Source organism: Chrysemys picta, chromosome 15, assembly GCF_011386835.1.
Source record: "Chrysemys picta bellii isolate R12L10 chromosome 15, ASM1138683v2, whole genome shotgun sequence".
In the NCBI taxonomy this organism is placed as follows: Eukaryota; Metazoa; Chordata; order Testudines; family Emydidae; genus Chrysemys; species Chrysemys picta.
In genome coordinates this window covers 28,991,721-29,015,389 of record NC_088805.1, presented here as the reverse complement: position 1 = coordinate 29,015,389, position 23,669 = coordinate 28,991,721, and the positions used below count along the sequence as shown (strand labels likewise).

The window sequence follows — 23,669 nt, the reverse complement described above, 5'->3', positions numbered from 1 at the left end:
TTAGTGTAATGACCCCCAACCATTCCCAGTCTCTGTTTAGGCCTAAATTAGTTGTGTCTAATTTGAGTTCAGCAGTCTCTCTTTAGAGTCTGTTTTTGAAGTTTTTTTGTTGCAAAACTGACACCTTCAAGTCTGTCACTGAGTGATTAGAGAGGTTGAAGTGTTCTCCCACTGGTTTTTGAATGTTAGGATTCCTGATGTCAGATTTGTGTCCATTTATTCTTTTGCGTAGAGACTGTCCAGTTTGGCCAATGTACATGGCAGAGCGGCATTGCTGGCACATGATGGCATATACCACATTGGTAGATGTGCTGTTACTTTGTAACCTATCAAGTTGTATGACAGTTTTATTATTTCTAAGAAATTCAAAATAAAAAATACAATATACAAATACAATTCTGAACACCATCTTCAGTGACATTATTGGCCCACTGGGAGGATTTGAGGACTGGAACTGGCCCTAAGGTAAATTGAGTTTGAGACCCCTGATTTATAGTAAAAAGAAGAACAGGAGTACTTGTGGCACCTTAGAGACTAACAAATTTATTAGAGCATAAGCTTTCGTGGACTACAGCCCACTTCTTGTTAGTCTCTAAGGTGCCACAAATGCTACTCTGAAATCTGATTTATAGTGATTGATTTGGCATTTACACACGTTAATTGAGATGATGCCTAATGTTAAACAGTCAGTGAGAAAGTAGAAAATCTTTAATTATAGTAACAAGGTGGATTATTATTTAAGGGCCATTATTATCACTGATTATAAAAAGGGTAGTGAGCTGCTGTCAGATAGGTGTGCCCATCCACTATCCAGATACTCTTAGAGAAAGGGTTAACCCCATTCTTCCCGCCAGGGACTGATCACCTTGGCTTCATCATTCCATCCTAGAATGCGAGGGCCAGTGCAGAGCGTGGTTAAGTGTAAGGCCTGTTGGCTTTAAATAACTATAAATAAAGTTTTTAATTTTAATCACCCATTGTGTCATTCACGCTCCTCCACTCAATTAAATGATCTGCAACTGCCCCGGAGGCTCGAACCTTAAAATTCAGCTGGTTTTATTTCTTATCTTTTGAAGTACTAAGTGGGAACACACAAATCGAAGGACTGCACACTTACTGGCAACCCCCTTGGGTGCGATGTGTGCTGCAGACAACTCTCCCTTAAGTATTTGGTGAGATCCTCCCCTGTTGCTGCCTGGGTGCACTGGAGCAGGGAAAAGGCTCCTCACCACACCCCAGGCAATGCAGGGCAGGGTGAAACCCTTTGTAGGAGCCTGGCTAGAATGGCTCCAGGCTATACTGAAAACCCACACACGTGGTTCCATCAGGGGCTGGTGCTGGGCTGACTAGCATAGCGCACAACGGGCCACATTCTGGCCAGCACTGGCCCTCCCCAAATAGCACAACTACACACTGCAAAAGCAGCATTACCAGTCAGGTTCAAAGCAGCCAGGTGCCGAGGTAGGAGCAATTGGGAGGGGAGGGAGGAAATGTGTGCAGGGGGCACTAGTAGGGCAGGTGATAATTCCAGCAACGGAGGGCTAGCTAAGAATCCCTTACCCAGCCTGCGTGTTTCCCCTCCGCCACCCAGATGACTTAGTAAAGGCTTAAAGCAGGTACCTCAGGTGCAAACAGTGATGTTCCCATGAGCTCACACAAATGGGAAAACTCTTGGTTTGTGAGGCCTGCTCCATATTTCACTTCTGGATCATTCTCCACAGGTAAGAAAAGGTTCCACAGTCCTTCAGCCTTTGCCTTGTCCTTAAAGAATGGAACAGCATGAGACTTCGGGCCCAATTCTGTTCTCAGGTGTAAGGGGCCAGTTCCCTGCCCATAGAGACCCCCAACGGGCATGGCTGCGGGAAGGACAACCCGACAAGGCTGGGATCTGCTGAGCAGAGCTGAGGCCTGAATTCTGCCTTTCCCGCTCATCAACAGACAAACACCCAAAGCTGTGGGGAAGAAACGAGCTAAAGACAGACAGTGCGTCAGACTCAGCTTGGGGTTGGCCTATTGAAGTCAATGGTGTTACACCAGGGGTGAGTTTAGTCCAGTGGGTCTATGGAAACATCACTTGCAGCCTATAAGAGGGACAAATGCTAGAGTGATAGTAGAGAGATGGCTTTGGACTGGAGAATGATTTGGATCTGAAGAGCTTGATTCTGGCTCTTGGACCTGAAGAGCTTGATTACAGCAGTGTAAATCAGGAGTAAGTCCTTTAAAGTCAATGGGGACATAGCGGTGTGAGATCAGACTCAGGCCCCAAGGACAAATCTCCTAATGCCCAGGCCCTCTTGTATAAAAATGAAGATCACAGTTGCACTGTACTTGTAGAAGTCCCTCCCTCAATCCTCCTTCCACAGCTCCAGAGATCAAATTCAAGAGACAGCCAGCGTGACATGTAATGGAAGACCGCGCCCGTTAGGTCAGGAACTGTGTTGGGACACGGGCAGGTTAATACACAAGACAGGATTTTGAGTGAGCAAGTCACTGAGCTAATGCAGCCCAGACAACTTGGGCAGAAGTTGGGGCTGGCTCGTATCCACGAGATGGGAGACACACTAGAGGGGCTACACCTACCAGAAGATGCCCAGGACAAATGTTTCCCTGAAAAATGCAACTGTAGTCAGTCAGTTTACATGATGATGTGGGCTCTGTATTTACTGCCTCCCTCCATGACTTCATTCCCAGCCCTGTAAACTTTCCCTAGGCTCTGGGAGTCAAGCTGGTTCCCCACTTAAGTCACTGCCACCCATAATAAAAATTCTGCAGTCAGAATTGAGCTGATGGTGTGCAAGCCAGATGAGACTCCAGCTCCCCCCTCTTACTGTATTGGAGCTGTGGAGTTGATACAGGACAGGAGCAGATACGTGATTTGCTCAGGAGCAGATACGAGAGTGCACAGCTCTGGCTCAGAGGTGTCCTGGGCACTGAGCTTTGCAGTCAATGTGCCATCTTACAGACCCAGGCTTGGAGGCATTGTTACTTTACGCAGACGTATGACTTACCTTCAGCTCTTCTATAAGAGGATGTGGAGTCCATCTAGACTGTGAAACCTGATGATCTCTCAGAACCTGCTCAGCAGGATAGACATGGATTTCCATGAATCTCCTCAGCTTGCCGTAAAGATCCTGGGCTCTCCCGGGAAGGCCGTCAGGAGAAAGAATAAGATGAGCTTTGGAAGTGTGAGCTGGTGAGGAAGGTGCCACGGTGACATAGTTTCTCCTGGAGAATGCCCCATTCCTGGTCCAGGTACTGTAAGGTCTTGCGAAAGGTTTTGCAGCTGGACATTCTTTAAACACTCGAAATCCTTCTTTTGTAGCAAAGTCCCACGCTAAGTTGGCCATGAGCTCCACCTGCTTTCCGCCACTTTCAGCTGTAGCTGAACTTGCTTGACCTGCGTGAAATGGAAGTGATCAATAATCACCATCTGCTTAGAGAGTCCGCATGACAAAGGTCCAAAACACCAGCACACACTAGCACTCAGCGCTGGCGCTGCAGGATGCAGGATTATTTTATAAGGGATATGACAACGATGTCACAGTTTCTCTGATTAAACACCAAGTCTATCAGCACCCTGGCAAGTTGCCAACAGAGTCCCTAGTAGGTTAAAGTTTGAGCCGCCCCAGCTTGGGAGGACAAAGTGCCCAGAGTCAGCCCTGAATACCCCAGTGGATGAGTCTGCAATGAGCAAAGCAAGGGACACATTCTACAGCAGTGGGAAGAGCTGAGCCCAGGCAGAGGGACGCATTGTGCTGCAGTGAAGGGGGAAAGAACACTATATAGGGCCCAGGGTGATTACGGATTCCTCTCTCAGCTTAACAGACTTGGCTGCACATTATTTTTAATCACGTCCATCCCATCCCATCCCATTCCATGGTTTCCTTGTGCTAGTGAACCAGCAAGAGTACCAAGTACTGGTACCAAGCTTTTCGCATATGTACCAACGGCCTGGGCTTTGCTTCTGTGATCTCATGCAAAGCCATCAAAAATTTCTCCTCTTGTTCAAAGATCCATCATCTGCAATAGCAGTCACCCCACCTCCTTTCCTCCAAGGCACAGCAGGTCAGACTTTGAGCTGCGTTTCCTGGTCTTCGACTTGGCATGTGATAAAAGCAGGCCAGGTGCTGGGTATGGTTAATATTGCTCCCAAAGCCCTTCACAATATACATGCAGCCCGGCTGAAAAGTGGCCAGCTCTGGGGTAGAGGGCAGCAATCAGGCAGATACTAGTGCTCACCTACAGCAGCCCCGCCCAGTAACCACATCAGACCTTGCAATGCAGCAAAAAGCAACAGCTAGTAAAACACATTGTTCTTGCCATCTCTGTGTTTGTTTGCAGAAACCACTCCTTTATTACAGATGGCTGTCTGAGCGAATGCAGCGCTGCTTGGCATTCCAACTAGCCTCCATGCCAAAGCCTCCCAAGGCCTATGCAAGGGAGGATTTGTTCTGTAATTGTTGTGAGCCCTTAACTATTTCTCTTTGAATAATAACCCTTTGCCCCTCTCCCACACCTCACAAACATTAAGGAATGAAGTCCCCCATCACTCCTCCGAGGAAGGGGAAGGGTACATTTTCAGGATGGCACCTTTGGGGCCTGAAACTGAAATGCAAGTGCCAATCAGAGTATCATCATCAAGGCAAATCCCAAAGGAACACCGCCTCACAGACTGAGTGCCAAATCCGAGTGTGTGCCCCTCCAATTATATTCTTTTTACAGGTGTAGGCTCTATGGGCACGGACTTTGTCTATAAAAAGTGGGGGCAGTGCTCAGTCTGACTGTAAACGTACCCCTGAGCGACTTGCCCGTCATCACAAAGAGATTCGGACGCTGAGCTGGGACTCGAACCCAGATCTCCTAATGTCCAGCTTCGTGCTGCAGCCACAAGCCATCTTAGCCCTTCTAGAAAAACTTAGAGAATTTTTCACTTGACCAGAGCTCAAAGAGCCGGGCATTTGTCCCTCGATCCTACCACACTGTGTAAGTCACTATTGCCTTCTACTGGCCGGAACTTCAGAGCCGCTCAAAATGTATAGTTATGATGCCCTCCAGAGGTGCAATACTGCTACACAAGCTACTGTACAGACATTTGTAACTGAAGTCACTTCCCTGCTAGTGGTTAAACACTGGTACAGCACTGACATCTCTTCAGTGTGGTTGTGGGTGGACCGTGTGTGTGTGCAGCATATAGAGGATAGATAAGCCTCCATCCTAATACATGTGGCCTCAATTGAACATTCAGGGGCTGGCTTCATTTTCTCACCTGTGAGCGAGCGTTTGTACACACCCTGCAAGATGGCGGCCACTCTGAAAAAGGAAAAGGCCATGTAGAAATTCCAGTTCTCAATGGGTGGAATTCCCATGTGCTCACAATACATCTGAAAATACTCCTCTGCTGTGGGAATTCCCAACTGCGTTACATCACAGCCCTTCAAACCTGAAAGAGAATCCGGCATAACAATGACTAGGCAGGTGGTGTTCTCAAAGAGAGTCAGACAGTTCTACGGATTCGGTTAGTTTCATGACTGGCACACATGCTCAGTGGATAAAGCTCTCAGGTCCAAACTCTGGTGTGTCTGAATCGTAAGCCCACCTATAACCAGGGACAAATTAGCTTCGGAGAGGCTCAGGACTAAGAGAAAATGAAGTGAAATGACCCTCTGTCTCTAACAGATACTTGAATTTACATCAGCAGCAGAAGACTGACAAGTCTCTATAGGAATTTGGCCTTTACTGAGGCAGGCAGCATGTGATTGCAATATCTTTATCCCAAACCACCCTTCTTATAAAAGAACAAAACCACTGCCCATCATGGTGGTTTCTACTGAATCTGAGTACAAACAGAACTTCCTGCACTAATCACTAACTATTCTGAATGTGTCCTGGGCAGTTTTGAATTTAATCGGGCCATTTTTCCCCTGTTAATCTTCTTCCTACTTGACGCAGCAGTAAATTTCTCATCTTTCTAAGCTCTGGCTTTGCAATACCACTACTGGTGCCACTATTTTTTATAAGCCTCTAATTTCATGGAGTTTATAAATGGGACAAAAATCCTTTCGGTCTGAAGCGTGGCTCATAGAATTTCAGCCTGAAAGAAAAGATATTTGCTTCAATCCATTTCTGCAGAAAATGACTTCCAGAGTTTTAAAATGACTTTGGTTTTGATAAAGACAGGGCAGCGAGGGGGGGGGGAAGAGGGGAAATCAAAACCTTTTTTATTTTAAGTGGCATTTACAATCTGCAAACCAAGGTTTTCCTCAAACCCTCCATGCCACTGGCCCCAACACCTGTATTTTCTAGTCCTATGTTGCTTTGGGGCTAAATACACAGAGACATCACATCACAAAGCTGAGTGGTGACAGTTGCTCTCTCAATGGTTCCACAACCAGAACAATGACAGGAACACCATGTTCACTTCTGGGCACCTTCATAGTAAAAGGATATTGACAAACAGGAGGAAGTTCAAAGGACAGTAACAAAAAAAGTTAGGGGGCTGGAGGGATTGAGTCCTGAGAAGATTAGAAGGGCTAAATATTTTCAGGGAGGCTAAGCAATTGGACACAAGAATCAACTACATATATCTGAAGATGGCAACACCAAGGAGAGAAGAGGATTCTTTAGGGAGGTGAGAAAAGGTAGAGGTGGTGATGGGATGAGATAAGAAAGGGAGCCCTTGTCCCAGCTGAGCACCCTTCACAACAGTCCTGACAGTTTCTAACCAATGTTTCCCAGCTCTTTATTTGTAAAACGTTCAAAATAGGAAGCAATGTGTGCCTTCCCCAAGAGGACACACTGTACCTTTCAACATATCAAAGTGAGAAGGCACATAGTGGGCCATGCAGTTGTACGCCACATCAGAGATGGGATCTCCTAAGGTAGAAAGTTCCCAGTCGAGGACAGCAAGGACTTCTGGCCCCTCTGGATGAAAAATCAGGTTATCCAGCCTGGATCAGAAAGGGGAAGGGTTTAGAGAAGTCCTAAGAGAAAAAACACTCACAGACGGAGAAGCATTCCTGACAATCGTTTAGTTTCAGTTAAACAAGTGACCTGGAACTCTGTGCTAGTTGGGGGATTGATTCCATATCACTAGCTCCTTTGGGAGGGCTGTGGAAGCAGAGAGCTCAGCTCTGGGAAGTGATGGACAGAAGAGGCTTAAGTTGTTCAACCTTCTGGCTGGTTAATTGTGAACTGACATGGTTTAAAGACAGTTTAGGATGTCAGATCACTAACAGAAACTATGGCATGTGCCAACTGGAAAATGACAGACTTCAGGTCAATTTCAAAATGGATTTATTGGTCATTTTAAGCCAACACTTATAATTTGTTAGTGATTCAAGATTCCAAACTGTTTTCTGCTGACTTTTTGTGTGGTGTAGACTAGAGGCTTCCAAGAGTTTTCACAGAGGTTGGCTGTGATAATGGGGTGTGAAAGGCTCCTGCTGAGATGCAAAGAACCCACTCACTCCACTCACACATAGGAGTTTTATCGGTGAAGGAAACTGTAATGCTTTATGTCTGGATGAGTTAGTGATCCGCCATATGGATCCACCATGCAGCATCAGAAATGCAAAGGAAGGGCCAGGAGCTCCCCTAACCCAGGTCCTTGCAAGGCAAGTGAATGAGAGCTGTCTGCAAGGCGGGACGGGAACATCCGAGAGGTATAATTAGGCACAATGGGATGATATTAAGACGGGGGAGAGTGAGACAGATTAGTTTACTCTCCTTGAGGGGAAAGGTGGGAGCAGAGCAGTCAGGTCATTGCTTATTATTTATTTATAGACTGCATGCCACTTCCCAGGCACTGAGAACTAGAAATGATTTATAGGGGCCGATCCTGCCCTGGCTCCCAGGGCACAGACTACATGGGAGATAACAGGTCCTTTCCCGCTCTAATTTCTACAGGTTAGAGGAGCAGCTCCTATATTTGGATTGTAAGGTCTTTGGGACAGGGACCCACACTTTGTTCTGAGTTTGTACAGAGTCGAGCACAATGGGGTTCTCCTAGGCACTACAGTAATACAAATAATAAATAATAATAATAGTTCAGCCAGTAGATTGAAGTGTTACAGAGAGGTAGCTGTGTCATGCTCCAACAGACCGCAGCGGGGCACAGATCTGCAAGCCAGCCTACCACCATAAGGAGACAAATGCAGTTCTTGCTCCAGGCAAATTTTTTAGCTCATGATAAAAGTAGTTCTCACCAGTCAGCATGTTGACCTCCCCATGTGCAGCCATCGTATTACTGAAGGGTGACCTCCTTTGTAATACTGGCAGCAGGTGAGCTAATGCCACAGTCAAGCAGGGCTCCGTCAAAACCACGGATCTAGTTAAACTCTCACTACTTTAAACTTCACGTCGCAAGGTTCCTTCTCTGACTGCTAAGAGCGAGGCAGAAAATATCGTATAATCCCCCAGGTTATGTCTCAATTCAGCTGAGATCAGCAATGGTGCCGCTTTGCAGTGGCTGTGCCCGAAAGAGAATCCAAACTGCTGCTCCAAAAGCAAAGCTGGGACTAGAACCCAGGCGTGCTGACTTCTAGTTCCCTACTCCAACTACTAGATTAAACTCCTCTGCCCCCAAGTGCCACTGGTTTAAATGGCTACAAATGCACTAGGCAGATGAAATGGGGAGTGAAATGCTGCATGTACCTCTTGTGAGCTCCCAGGGTGCTGAACAGAGCAGTGATGCAGCTTCCTTTTCAAATAGCTTTGGAACATAGTGCTGGGGGGTTCTCGGAGATCCCCCTTTCTTCCTCCCTAGGTAACACATAGTGCCTTTTCCAAATGGGTGCCGGCAGACAGCTAGTACCTGAAATCTCCATGCACAACTGTGGTCTTCTGGTTCCCTGGGAGATGCAACGGGAGCCACTCAATGAGTCTCTCCATGGCAGGAATAGCGTGGGTTTCTGTGGCTCGATACTGCTTCGTCCAGGTTTGAACTTGCCGTTGAACATAGTTACCTAAAGCCAAGGGAATTAAGTCTCTGGGGTATAGTTCCAAATACAAGGAGGCCTTTGAAAATAACCACAGAAGAGCTGCATCTGGAAACAGTCTAACAGCCAAAAACAAAGCCAGTCTCCGTCCAACCAGACAAATGTACACTTCTCCAAGAGAGCGTTTTGCTGCAGCCATGGGCCACAAGCAGCCCCAGAATATTTGGGCAGAACTCCCAGCAGCCCAGGAGATTTGCCTGCTTCTGCTCAGGCTGCCTTTGGTCCTGTAAGTCTGGTGAAGCAGAAATATCCGTCACCTTTTTTACACTTGGCAGCTTTAAGGAGCAGGATAGGTAGAGCATCACGCATAGTGGCTGGCTTACGGCAAGATGGTCACCCAAGTCATGTTTTGTTGCTGCCTCAAGAAGGGAGTCTCCTCCTGTAATACTGCAACTCCTGTGGTTTGGGTTAAGAACCCAGTATGTTCTCTATCTGGGCACTGTATCGGTTCCTGGCAGGGGAATGGCTTAGCTATTCCAACTGGTTACAAATAACTGGGGTCCTAAACAAAAAATATAATTCCAACAAAGGCCAAATCCTGGCACAGCTGTTCAGCAGGAGCCCTTTGCCCCCGGAGGCGGCTCTGCAGGGGGTACTGTTGAACCTCTGGGGGCAGGATCTGAGGGAGCCCAGTCATTATGATAGCAAACAAATGATTGGCAGGCAGAGCCAATGGGAGGAAGCTCTGGAAACTAATTCCAAAAACCACTGACTCCTGGAGGATCCCAAGCAGCTGTTCCATGCACCCTTGACTGGCCTGAGGATCTGTCATGCTGCTGGACAGCTCCCCTTCCCCACCATTGCCCTAAGGATTTGGCCTTATGTGACCATACCCCTTTAAAAACTAACACATAGGAAGAGCATGACAGCAGATTTCCTTCTCACCATGCTTCCCATAATCCTCCAGTCCAGCCGCTTTGAGGTCTACTCTATGGATTTTACAGAGGACTTTGTTCATAACCGTGTAAATAGCCCTCCGCTGGCCAGGGTCTAGGCCAGGAAGAGAGTGGTCCTTGTAGATGTGGCCGGTGCAGTATTCCATCAGGTAGAATGGGGTGCCAATGATACTAAAATGACAGAATTGAAACAACCGTCTTTCAGTGACAGGCCTCAGAGATGAGTCGAATATTCCTGCATCTATTGCGTCAGGGTAGAGAAGTTATTGCCAAGTCTGAACATGCTCTTTAATTCTAGGGTTTGTTCTGTGCTGAGCGCAGCGTTTATGCCTAACGAACAAAAATCAGAATAGTTCTAATAATAAATAACGACAGAACCCAGTTAACCATTATAACCATCTGCTGTAAATATCAGTACAAAACAAAAGTGCAGTTAAGGTTAGAAACACGATTATGTAAAAATAATGCCTTTCTCAACAGAGGGGCTGACTTTAGGATCAGGGGCCAGTTTGTGCTACTGTTTATACCTATTAGTCTTGTACAATCAGCACAGCAATGGGAGAGGGAGATGGATTCTATTCCTTCTCATGCAAAAGCCTGTAAGAATTGTTCACCAAGTTTCAGTTACTGCTGCTGATGATGATGCAAAAGCCAGAAAGAACTCAGATTTAGCTCTCAGGGTGAGTTTGCAGGGCCGGCAGGTAGAAAAATCATCTTGTTACTTGGAACTTGAGCATATTTGATCTAGAACCATACAGGGAGTGCCATTATGCCATTTTTGCAGTCTCTTTTCAGAGCATAAGAGCGATTTTAATTAATTGCAAAAATAAAATACTAAAGACACACCCAAAACAAGCTGAATAATATGTTATGGTGCTTTGCACTTCTACAGCCTCTTTCATCTGGAGAATTCAAAGTGCTTCACAATAGTTATTAGTTAAGCCACAAAAGCCCTTTGTGAGGTATGGACAAGGGACACATAGGTGAAGCGTCATCCACCCTGAATTACAGCAACTTCTGGGGTAGATCATGGCAGCTGTTTAACTGCACCTAGCAATGCTATAGAATAGTTTAGAGTGGGAAACAAAATTCATATACCCAACTGGTAGGCAGAATGGAATTATCTGAGTGGAAATTTGGTCAGAACACCTAGGTTAACACCATTATTTTTGCAAAAAGTGCCAGGAGATCATTAGAGGCCACAATCAGCCAGGACCATCCAAAACACAAATGCCCAATATTTCAGCATATCTGCAGTAAGACCAAACATTCTCCACTGGCCACACACACTGTGCCTTTTACACATCTCTTCCACAGACAGCCAAGACAGGGCTCCTTCCTCCTGGGTTGATTTCAACACTTCTTCACAGGTCTGACAGTCACTGAAGTTACTGCACCTTTCCACCTGAACAGTTCTATCTGTCTAACTGGGTTTTTCTACAGCTTCTGTCACCTTTGAGTCTGACAGCGGCCTCCTTCTCTGCTCTGCTATAAACTGGGAGTGGAAGTTTCTGGCTACAACTGTCACTTACTTTTGATGAAAATTGGAAAAAAAATCACCTTGAATCTTCACAGAGTGCAAGCACTTTAGGAACAGGAACTCCGGCCTCAGCAAGAGCCTTCAATACCCTGCCAGGACAAGCAACCCGGAGAGACTTTGTCAGGAGAGAAAGAATTGATCGTTTTTTGCCTGCCGTATTGGTGATGTTAAAAAAGGTGCTGTCTTTTAAATACGAAGGTAACATGCTAGATCAGGGGCTCCCAAACTTTTGTACTGGTGACTCCTTTCACACAGCAAGCCTCTGAGTGTGACCCCCCCTTTATAAATTAAAAACACTATTTTTATATTTAACACTATTAAATGCTGGAGGTGAAGGCTGACAGCTCGTGACCCCCCACATAATAACCTTGTGACCACCTGAGGGGTCACGACTCCCAGTTTGAGAACCCCTGCGCTAGATGGACATACAGAAATGGAATCATGCTATTAATGTAATATTTAGCATTCATCCCCACTTTATTACTGGCTTACATGTATACAGCACCTTTCACCTAGCAGGAACTCAAAGCATTTTAACATACACACACAGAGGAATCACTTCATCCCCCATTGAAATGCAGCCATCTCTGGGGTGGAGCATGACTGTTTAAAAGCACACAACATTACCTAACCCATACACTACAATTCCCTGTCTAAATTGTTAAGTGTATACATGTGCCACTGCCCCTCTGCTGGACAGAATGTCAGACTTGCCAAGTATGTCACCCTTTAGAGGCCAGAGGCTATAAGTCTTAATACTATTATGGCTAAAGGAGATTCTCCTTCAAGCAGGGGTGGGGAGAGACCTGTGGTCTATTCCTGATGATGACTGTGAAATCTAGACAGCCACAGAATCGTCATAAAGTGGAGGCATCTTGTGTCCTACTGAAGCTGCAGCGTGAGTTTAACAAGACAGTCTACTTCCATCCAGGGTAATCACATTCTAAGTCAAAGAGGCTACCACCCCCCACCGCTTGCAATATTCACTCTTAGAGCTCTAATCAGCAGGAGCTCAGTTTTATGTAGGGTTACCATACGTCCTCTTTTTCCCGGACATGTCCGGCTTTTCAGCACTCAATCCCCTGTCCAGGGGGAATTGCCAAAAAGCCGAACATGTCCGGGAAAATGGCAGCTCTGCTCCTCCCCGACTCTTCGGCTCTGTTTAAGAGCCGGGCTGCCCGAGCGCTACCGGCTTTGGGCAGCCCCCGTGCCTCCAGACCCTGCGCCGCCGGAGCCCGGGAGGGGAAGTGCCCGGCTGGGGGCGCAGGGTCCGGAGGCATAGGGGCTGCCCAAAGCCCGAGCGCTACCGGCTTCACGGTTTGCTGGGCAGCCTCCAGACCCTGCGCCCCCGGCTGGGCGCTTCCCCTCCCGGGCTCCAGCTGCGCTGGGGAAGCGCCGGCTGGGGGCGCAGGGTCTGGGGGCTGCCCGGCAAACCCTGAAGCCGGTATCACTGGGGCAGCCCTTTCCCCCTGGCTGGGAGTGGAAGGGAGGAAGGGGCGGAGTTAGGGTGGGAAGGGGCGGGGTTGGGGCGGGGCTAGGGGTGGGGGAATGGGCGGGGCCAGGGCCCGTGGAGGGTCCTCTTTTTTTATTTTTGAGATATGGTAACCCTAGTTTTATGCATCATCCTAAAGGAGGCAATGCCGGCAGCACAGTAACTCATAATGCTATGCTGCGTCTCTGGTGCAGTATTAACGCAGATTCAACCAGGTCACCTCTTGAATCGCAAACAGCACTTCCTTAAATGTGCTAAGAGGAATATGCCTGTCACTTATACTACAAAAAAGGATCTCTTGCCTTTATATGTCCTAAGTCTGCCAGTTTCCTACTGACAGCTACTCTCATGGAGCAGGGCTTGGAATAGAAAAGGTGAGACTGGAAACCAGCACTGTGTACAGGATGTGCACATTTGGAATTGTGTTACAATAATCAGAGAGCACCTATGCTGGCCAGCCAGAATTGGGAGCGGTTCAGTAGCGCACTGTGCTTTTTCACCTGTACTCCCTCTCCACAGCATGAGCAGTCGGAAGTAGGTTGCCAGGAGGTTTCTTCCTCAGGACTAAGTGACGATCCCCAAACTTGATATAGTAAGTGGGGTTCGATTGTCCATGACTGAACTGTCGTAATATCAGAGGACCTGAAGGTTTGAAAAGGGATGATCAATGAAAAGTACAGGAACTGAAATTATTTCTCATCTCTTTTCCATGTTTTATTTTACTCCAAAATGGACAAAGCTAGAGACTGTCAACTTGCATCAGCAGAAGGCTGAGCACCGCCCCTTTGTTACGGAATCAGTATGGGCCCCTTTTGAGTGACCATGATCACTCTTGGATGGCAAGAAATCTGCTTGACCTTTGCTCTGTATTTTTTGCCCAGTGTTCCTTCCCCCGCTCCCCAATCAGGAAGTTCTAGGCACGGGTTGTTTCTCAGAGAAAGGGAAAGGACCTATTACTCTGCATTAACAAGAGCTGAAGGCCGCAAAGTGTAGAGCTCACTACAGTCATTTGGGCCTTTGTCACCGGAGACTGGATCACTGCACTGAGTTCTGAATGGGCGGGACGACATCTGAAGACCATTTGGAAACTGCAGTTAGTACAGAATGCAGCTGTTGGCTTGAGGCTTAAAGCCCTCTACCTTGTATCCAGCAAAGCAAGCTAGAGGCTCCTTTCACGTGCCATTCCTGCTCTAAGGGCTATCCTGAAAAGTACTGAGCACACTGGCCCTGATCCAGCAAAACACACACATATAAATAACTTCGAGTAGGTGCATGGTTTCAATGAAGGCAGTAGGATTACTCACGTGCTCAAAGTTAAGCACAAGCTTACTGGATTGGGGACCGAGTGCTCTGCACCTTGCAGGTTCCCTTGTTCAGGGATTTCCATACTTTGTCATTCCATTTAGCCATATTCCCCTTACAGTCTCAGCCCTCCCTTCCTCTCTAGCCATCTCTAGTAGTACCAGCTCTAGTCCGACACCAAAAGGGACAATCAGACATTTCTATGGCTACTCCAGACCCAGTCTTTAGCGATACGAGGGTGAGGACCACATAGCTCTGCACTCCTCCTGGCCCAGAACAGACAGGGTCAGCTCCTCAGCACAGAGGTGTGAGCTTGCTTGTGAACTTTGATCCTCTCACTGGGCAGCACATTTGGCTCCCAGCCTTAATTCACTAACATACTCCCCTAGTATTTCAACTATTAATTGGTCGTCATCTGATCAGTCTGAACTGGTCATCTGCAGTAATTGCTGACAGCATGAATTCTTCTCCAATTTAAAATACAGTCAGCTAGAAAAGTGACTGTAAAAATGATCCCTTCTAGCTCAGCAGATCTGCTCCTTGTGCATTTTGAGAGTCAGAGCTGCTGATTTTAATGATGAAAATCATTTTTTACTGAATTTTATTCCTGCAGAGCTGACACATAAGAGGGATTCTCTTCTATCTCCGTCATCAGCAGAATTGTTCACTAATGTCTATTTTCAAAATCTTTATTATGGGTGATAATATATGAGCTGAAAAGACCTCAGTTTGGCACTTTGATCGCTGGGTCTGATTGCAGTTAGAAAATCATCCTTTTTTCTTGTAAACTGTGCACATATGATCTGCAGTCTTTGACAGTCATGTTTCAGAATACCATATAAATGCACTTCAATATCATTTACATAACACTGGCGTCTTTGTTTGACTAATTCAGCATATTACATATTATACATAGTGTGACCCACAAGGGCATAGCGTCTAAGTCAATGGTGCAATTTCTTTAATAATACAGCCCTCTCCTGGCTTGAAATAGAGGTGAGATTCTGGAAATCTAATGGCAGAAGGAAGAAGCAAAGCTGAATATTGGTTTTGCACCAGTTACCACTAGATCCAAGGAATTGGGACTATCTTAAGGTTTTAAAAATACTGCTTTTTAAAATCCAAACCAATACAGAGCATAAAAAAAAGATCAGCTTTGGTTCAGACATGCAAATGCTAGGGATTCTGGATTTCTGTAAACCGATCCTCCAAGCCCTACTCAAAAGGATATTGTCAAGCAGCAGAAATTCAACATATAAAGTTCTTCAAGCCTAATGTCAAAAGAAACATTTTCATGATTTGTTTTTAAATCTAAATTTAAAGGAGTTTTTTTTTTATTTAGTTAAACATTGCCCATGCAATGCTTGCCATCCAAAAGTTGCACAACTGTGCTAATGCAAGAAAACACAGAAATGAAACTGACTAGAAACCAAAGCAAAGTTAACTGATCTATTTTTATTATCCAAGCAGAACGAAGTATGCAAGTAAACAAATAGCACGAATAATGAAAAAGAAATTAGATGTGTTGAATTCTCTCTCTTTAAATAATCTTAGTAGTTATTAATAGTCCAGCTATGGTACTTGCTTGTATTGAAACATGACTTTGAAATCTGACATCGTTGCTTTAAAACTTGACCTAATCCAAATTAAACTACAGACTTGCTAGATGATGGGGTGTTTACATTGTGGTCCTAAATGGCAATGTAATACCTGTGTGCCTGAGGCAGCAGCTGGAATCCCCTGGCAGAGAAGTGACCTCCTGCCAGGGAGTATCATTCACTGGCTATTACCAATTTTACAAGTGTTGGAGAAGAACCACTATAAACAACAAATGCCTTTTAAGAAAGATGCAATATCTAGAAGCTTTTGGTCAGAGAGCACAATGCTACACAGTACAGATACTCACTGTACAGGCAGACAGTACGTCGGACATCGAATTCAGCATAGTCACAAAGTAGGTTTTCCTTCTAACTATCCAGGTAAATACCAATAACAATGTTTTAACCAGCCTAGCATTTCACAAAGAGCTTGGAAAGGTACCTAAACCATGAGAGTGGCTTTGCAGTAGTTGATACTATTAATATTTTTTAAAATCTATTTGTCTTATGCTGGAAAGAGCCAACAGACCCAGAATATGTGACCTTTAAAGTTGTAAAGTATAAAATACCTGTTGTCCGGCCACCTAGGACCTCTTCAAGGTACTTCTGTAGGGGATCTTTTGGGATTTCCATTGTTGGTCTCACTAAGCGAGTTTGTGGAACAAATCCCCACAAAGGGAAGCCCAAGTAGGTTTCTAACTCTTTGAGAGCTGCTTCTGGGTCATCAACCTGATACCGGCGAGAAAAATTTGTATGATAAATAGCTAATAAGATTCTGATCTCTTGGCAAAGACAGGGTTCTGCATTCTTGTGACTGCTCTGTAGCATCTGCCATAACACTACACCAAAGGTAGCACCAATACTGCCTTCCCTCTCCTGATCTAAGCACCTACATTTTGCCTGGTTTCTGTCCTAGGAGAAAGGGGAAGCAATTCCAATGGGGAGAGGATGATCATATTGCAAGCACAGGCTAGGATAACAGTGGGAGTTCCCAGTGGGACAGGCAGAAGGAGGTCAGAACTCAGTCCACCAATGAGTCTTATCCTTACCCTTTCACCTCCTCACCATGGTTTGGAAGTTAGCCAACCCCCAGGTGACATGTACATGAGGCTTATCTAGCTTCCACAGGGCTAGTTAATTACGCCTCACAACCCCATGTTTGGCACATGTCATTACTGCTGTTTAACAGATGGAGAACTGAGGTGCACAGGGAGGGAGGAGTGACTTGCCCAAGGCCCACAGGGAGTTGGTGGCAGAGCTGGACATGGAACCCTGCAATCTTGGCATCCACAGTTAACCCTGTGGTTACTGGTGTCATACAGGACAATGGACATGTTCAATCTGTATCTAATGCCGTTGTGTGAAAATACTAGCACATTCACATCAAATGCAGAATTTGGATTTAGAAACCAAGCCAAAATATTTAAGACAATAAACGTTCTACAAACAACTGTCCCCATGCAGCCCTGAGGGTGCTACTTTGTACCTTCACTGTCTTAATGCCAAGCTGGGCGGCTGCTTTCAAGTTCTGCCCAATATCATCAAGAAAGATGGATTCCTTTGGCTGAACACCCAAGCGCTCCAAGCATAACGTATAGATACGAGGGTCTGGTTTGCATATCCCTTCCCGGCAAGATTCAATTACCTATGACAACATACGATCGAGACAGGTATACACAAAGCCATTGTAATTCTCGTTCATGAATATCAGGACAGTTCTGGACATGGAGGATACAAGTATGAATGAGTGTGTGACTGACACGCAGTGCAATAAATGAAACACAGGACCGTGAGACTGCTGCACATGCCTAAACAGTGGGAGATCTGCCCTGGTAGAGAGGCTATGACCTAATCTGATGAATCATTGTTCTGCAGACATATTGCCTCAGCTGTGATCTTGTCAGATCAACCAAGCCAAGCACGGTCAAGTCAGTACTTGGATGGGAGGCCTTCAAGGAATACTCATGGTGCAGGTGGCTCCATAGGTGGCACTCTTTCACCAGTCAGTACTAAACCAACAGTTTGATATTGTGCTAAAGGCGGGCTGAACTGCTGGGGGTGTCATCTTGCAGCTGAAACGCAAAACTGAGGTCTTGACTGTTATGCTCATCAGCAATCCCTAATCAACTTTCACAACAGTAGAGATGTTAACCCCAATGTCCTGTCCAAATTCCAATTTCACGAAGTACATACTGTCTCCATAAATACTGCACTTACAACCGGATACAATATTAGCTTAGATACCACATTGATGGGCACTTTAAAAAGAGAACTATCTAAGATACAGACATTTTCCTTCATTTCCCATCCTAAATTATTGCGCAATCTTGCTGTGCGTTGTTAAACAGCAACCACATTCCAGAGGGGATGATATTTCACTGCTAGGCGTGTCCTATATCCAGGGTATGCAGCTATTAGAATGCTTTGAGATGAAAGGCACTTTAGAAACATACCTCTATTATTATTATAATATATTATCTTAATAGATACTGGTTTTTCTAGTAAAGCACATACAAGGAAAGGTGAATAGAAAATGATCTAACATCCAGATGTTAACAAGATGACGTTAAACAGCCATGACTTTTAAAAACATGGATCTGATTTTCTTCATGTCTGAATTGTTTTTCCTTCAGTGAGGGCTATAAAACAAGCCTAACTTATGAGTGAACTTCTGGAGTTCTGTCAGTGCAAAAATGGGAGTTGGCATATATAGGAAAAGTGTATTGTTAAAAAAAAGATTTAAAAAAAGAAATTCCTTCCTTACAAAACAACATCCTAGAGGACTGAAATCCACAGAATTGGACAGTTTCGATTTCCTTTTCCCCTATGCTATTTGCTTCAGTGTTGCACGTCACTCAGCCAGGCCCATGACACTATACTTACCTGTTTATGAAGTCAGTTTCACAGTCTGGGTCTCCTTATGTACTGTAGTTGGGATTCAACACATACATAGAAAGAGTTCTACTCATGGTAGATTTTGTGAAATCTTGTCATATAAAACTTAAATTGTGTCCAGACTATAAACGGATATTGTCTCTAAATCTAGGTGCAGCCATGACTGTTCCACACTTAATATGCAAAACGAACGGACACCTGGTGACTAAAGCAAATGCAAGGAAACTGGAAGTATACAGCTTCCTGTCTAGTTTCGAATGTGCTGAAAACTCAGCCAGATTTAAGATAACCGATCAGCAAAAAAAAAGATTATGAACTTAGGTAAAATGTATATTTACTTTGGGGCTTTTTCTTTTTAAACATATCTATTAAATGAACATGTACACAACTAGCTATTTGAGAGTTGAAGATGAAGCTATTGTGTCTGGAGCATTCAATGACTGAATATTCTACCACCCACTGAACAGTAGAGGAAAGGTTAATCATTTCATATAGAACAGACTTAACATCTGAACATCAAAGGTTTCAGACTTCACAATGCTGTCCACATTCCTTGCTCACGCTTCGCATCTGTGTTCGTTTACAGCACAGGAGAGAGAACATTCACCGAAGACAGCCAAAATACTTTACTTTAAAATCGATCCCTCTTGATGAGTCCATGGCAGAGCGAGACGCTCTCCCAACTAGATTTAAGCTTAGATTCTGGAGGCCAAGGTGGCAGCATTCCAAAATAAATAACTAAATACAATAAATATATATATAAATAGCTTGTTAAATCAGCACCAGCTTGCTTAGTTGAACCTCTGATAAGACCAAAGACGTGTCCCTATGTCCCTGGCCAAAATTTTCCCTCCTCTCTCCAACTGTTGAGATGGCTATTTGCCTGGCTGCTGTCCACTTCCCCAGATATGACAGCATTTTAGTGGGGCTGTGTGTGAAGTGCTCTCTGGGACCCTTTCAGATGAATGGAGCTTTGGAACTGTTAATAATAACTTATATAGAGCATTCCATCTTCTAAATCTTTTACAGGCATTATTAGACATGTAATACGCTAGCTAATTGTGGTCCACTTTGTAATGAATCCACTAAATGCACAGGTGGCTAGAACTCACTCTACCCCTTGCTATGGGCTAGTCACTGGAGGGAGATGCAGCTGAAGACACGCCATGTGTTATACTAACACACAGTATATTTATTACTGTTCTACTATCTTTAATTTGGACCTGCACTTAGAGAATTCTGCTGAATGCTTTTTATAAATCTAGCTACATAAATGCATTTTTTAATCTGTTCAGGCTTACCACGTCAAACTGGTTTCGGTCTAGGGGCAAAAAGCTCACCCCACTGTGAAGGTAGAAGTTATTGCTTAGAACAGCTGTCTTAAGACCTTCTGCCCGGATACACTCTAAAGCTTCAGTCATAATGGGGAGCTGTTTTGACATCTGACTACTGGTTAGATCAGAGAGAAAGGAGTCCACTGGAACAGAGAAGTTTGCCTAAGAAACAAGAGAAACCCCAACAATGATCATCATCAGCAAATGGAAGAAAATGTGAAACTTTGTGCATAGCCTGAGATTGGCTGATCATTTTAGCTTATTGCCCCACTTCCTCCTGTAACAGGAGGCAGTCAGCCTAGCTCTCTGGCTAAACTGCTCAAACACAATAAATAAAAGTTCCTTAGATTCCTAATTCTACAAAGGAAGGAGATGAAGAGTTAAGCATTAAAGGGATGAAGCTGGGGAAGAGAAACAACTAGAGACCCCTTATTTATTTATAGTGCGCTTCCACCACGGCATCAGGGCAGATCACAAATAAAACCATTCATTACAACTGATCAATCAAAAAACGAGCCTTCTTTGTAGACTGATCTGTTTGACAAAGGCTTGGTTGGAAAGCTGAGCCTTGCTTTACGACAGATTGAGTATGTTGGCTTCTGGAGCATGGTGCAAGTTCCACTGAAACTACAGACACTCCACCAAGCATGTTGCTTCTAGCCATTAAACGTCGATCTAGGAACTGTCGGCAAAATTCAGTCTCTGCCACCTGGATGATGCCTAAGGAAGGATATGATCTCTTTGCTGACGAGCCTCTGCTTCTCCTCTCTCCCTGCTAACCCTTCATCAGAGGTGGATATCACACATCTACAATAGCTCTCTTGGCACTGGAAGTGGAAAAACTAAGAAAAAAAGCTATGAAGCAAGGAAGGCAGACGGGAGGGGACCAGATTAAGGCAGCCTCTGCTGAAGTACCAGAATAATGACTGCAGTGTAAAAATCTAGATAGGCAGATAGAGTAGACAGCTGTGTCTCTTAAATGCATGAGAAGATGCTTTAGGAAATTGCATTGCAGACAGAAAAGTCCACACCTGCCCGTGCTATACATGAAGCAACAGTGGAAGCAGCAGCAGAACTTTCTACAGACAGGACTCTTTTTAAAAATGCTCTTTTGTTAGCTCTCTGATTTCTATACAGTTTGATGAATCTGCACGAAACCCCATTCTCCTGTGAGGAGTCAGCAAGAATCAAGCAGGAAAGCTGGGAGCTTGGCTTACAATCTCAGAGCACTGCTGTCCAAATTCTTGCAAAAACGCCGCTGATGTCAGCTCCCCTCTCATGTACCTCATCCAGGGCCTGTTCTCCCCTCCAGATATTAAGGCTTGTTTGATAGTGCCAGGTGGAATACGGTGCCGCACCTCCCATTCTAAATAAAGGAAGGTAGCAGAGTGAGGAGACAGCACACCGACGTTGTCAGGAATGGGAAAGCCCTGTGGAGAAGGCTGTGATTCTGTCACGGAGGTTGCGGAAGTCACGGATTCTGGGACCTCAGGCTGGCCCCAGGGAGCACCGAAGCAGTGGTCCCGGGGCAAGCTGCAACAGCTGCTGCTCAGGCGACCCCGGGCAGCTGGCCCCAGGGATGCCCAAGCAATGGTCCCAGGGAATGCCCCAGGGCCAGCTGCACCAGCTGCTGCTCAGATGGCCCCAGGCGGCTGGCCCCAGGGAGTGCCAGGGCAGCAGTCCCCGGGGCCTCGGAGCAGCGGGTGGCTGGGGGTAGCTAGCCCCCGCAGCCAATGCAGGGGCTAGCCATCAGCCCCTGGGGCCCCCCACAGCAATGGCACCCTGGGGCCCCAGAAGCTGCTATGTTTTAGTCAGAGGTATTTATATTGTAAAAGTCACGGACAGGTTACGGACTGTCAGTTTTCATTTATGTCCTGTGACCTGTCCATGACTTTTACTAAAAATACCCTGTGACTAAATCTTAGCCTTACTAATGGAACTGAAATCCCTCAACACTAGTTGGCATTACAATGAAGTCTAGCACAAAAAAGGCAATATTAGCATTCATGACAGCCCAGGTGACTGATGTCCTCTATACACCCACAGAAGAAATACAGTAACAGTTCTCCCCAAGCCATCCTGCCAATGTGCCTCAGTCCTGTACTAGAGAGAGAGAAAGGATTAGTTCATGTTCATATAATAGTCAGAAGTACTACAGGACAGTTTAATCTTCACCCCCCATTCAACCCTTGACCTCCCACCTGCAAATGCCAACAAGATTGCCAACTATGTCAATTCTAATAGATTTGATGATGTGTATGAGTGTTCACTGGGAATTGGAATCACCACCACCATGTCATGTAAGTCCCCAAAGAGGAAGTAAAGTTGACCATCACTGTATTGGAAACAGCAATGAGAGTTATAAATAAATGTGAAATATACTTGTATTAAATGCACAAAAAGGTCACTAGTCAGCTACTCCAGTTAACATGTCCAGTCAAAAATACTCACCTACAGCCACCCGGTAAGGGGAAGGGAGAAGAACTCCCCCCATGTCAAAGATTACAGCTTTATAGACACTTGAACCAGAATGCCTCCACTGTACCAAACTTGGAGGTTTGTATCGTACATGCTTTAGGATTCCTGATGTTCTGGCACATTGGAAATAAGAGGCTTGGATAAATCTCCTAAGGCCCATTCTGCAAAACTCTGTGTGGAGAAGGGAATGTTTTAGAGATATATATTTAGGATTCTCTGGCTTTTTCTTTAGATTATAAGTATTTGCACTGAGCTCTTTATATAACACCACTTATACCTTGGACTACGTTCAAGTGTAATATCAATTTTATTAGTAGCACAGTTTTATTACACAGTGTTCTAAGATGCCCATCAGAACACTATCTGAGCATGTCTAACATACAGGCTCTGGATAGGTGATCATGTTGCCCTCCAGCTGCTGGTCCATGGGAAAGATAAGGGAGACAGTGTGAAGGAATCTCACCCAAGCAGGTGGCTCTGTGTCAACGTGATACAGCCACTTCGCATGGCAGTAGGTACAATTACACAATTACCCCTATGCTGCGCCATCCCAGATCTCACAAACCCTTGTTCATGCTGCTCAATTCTACCCTCACCACACCTTAGCTGGGGGGGGAAATTTACCTTGTGCGCCTTCCTTAAGCAAGGCCCCACTCTATTCTAGGGTTACCATATTTTAATACTCCAAAAAGAGGACACTCCATGGGGCCCCGGCCCCGCTCCAACTGCACCCTTTTCCCACCCCCAGCCCCACCCCAACTCTGCCCTTTCCCCGCCCTGGCCCCAACTCCGCCCCTTCCCCAAAGTCCCTGCCCCAACTCCGCCCCCTCCCCTGAACGCTCCACCCCCTGTCCCTCCCCCTCCCCTGCTTCCCGCGAATCAAATGTTCACGGGAAGCCTGAAACATGCAGGCAGGCAGCAGGTAAGCTGGGGCGGTGGGGACACGAGGAGGCGCGGCCCAGTCCAGCCCCCCCGGCCGAGCGGCTCCCTCCGGCGGCTGGCCCCTGCCAAGAGGCTCTGGCCCCAGCATCTCTGGCCCGGCCCGGCTCGGGCCCTGGGGCGCCGGCCCTGATTCCGGCCGAGCACACCGGCCCTGGCCGAGCGGCTCCGGCCTGCCCCGGCCCTGGCGACTCCAGCT

The 23,669-nt window shown here is 45.8% G+C and overlaps 1 protein-coding gene across 14 annotated transcripts in view; it reads right to left on the bottom strand.

Moving 5' to 3' along the window:
- Positions 1-23,669, bottom strand: part of ACAD10 (acyl-CoA dehydrogenase family member 10) — a 33,744-nt gene that overhangs the window by 8,070 nt on the left and 2,005 nt on the right. For 4 of the 14 annotated variants that reach the window (XM_065568777.1, XM_065568780.1, XM_065568779.1 and 1 more), the window contains exons 2-14: positions 22,505-22,702; positions 21,271-21,419; positions 20,021-20,215; positions 17,311-17,469; positions 16,394-16,553; positions 13,425-13,566; positions 11,453-11,521; positions 9,882-10,063; positions 8,813-8,963; positions 6,802-6,947; positions 5,267-5,440; positions 3,009-3,397; positions 1,621-1,761 (exon numbers count right to left, since the gene is read on the bottom strand). In XM_065568777.1, coding sequence (XP_065424849.1) covers positions 1,621-1,761; positions 3,009-3,397; positions 5,267-5,440; positions 6,802-6,947; positions 8,813-8,963; positions 9,882-10,063; positions 11,453-11,521; positions 13,425-13,566; positions 16,394-16,553; positions 17,311-17,469; positions 20,021-20,215; positions 21,271-21,419; positions 22,505-22,691 — 2,244 coding nt within the window. In that variant the 5' untranslated portion in view covers positions 22,692-22,702. Of the gene's footprint in view, positions 1-1,620; positions 1,762-3,008; positions 3,398-5,266; positions 5,441-6,801; positions 6,948-8,812; positions 8,964-9,881; positions 10,064-11,452; positions 11,522-13,424; positions 13,567-16,393; positions 16,554-17,310; positions 17,470-19,349; positions 19,458-20,020; positions 20,216-21,270; positions 21,420-22,504; positions 22,703-22,994; positions 23,111-23,669 lie in introns of those variants that run through there. The other 10 variants (XM_042852448.2, XM_042852446.2, XM_042852452.2 and 7 more) reach the window with 5 other exon arrangements.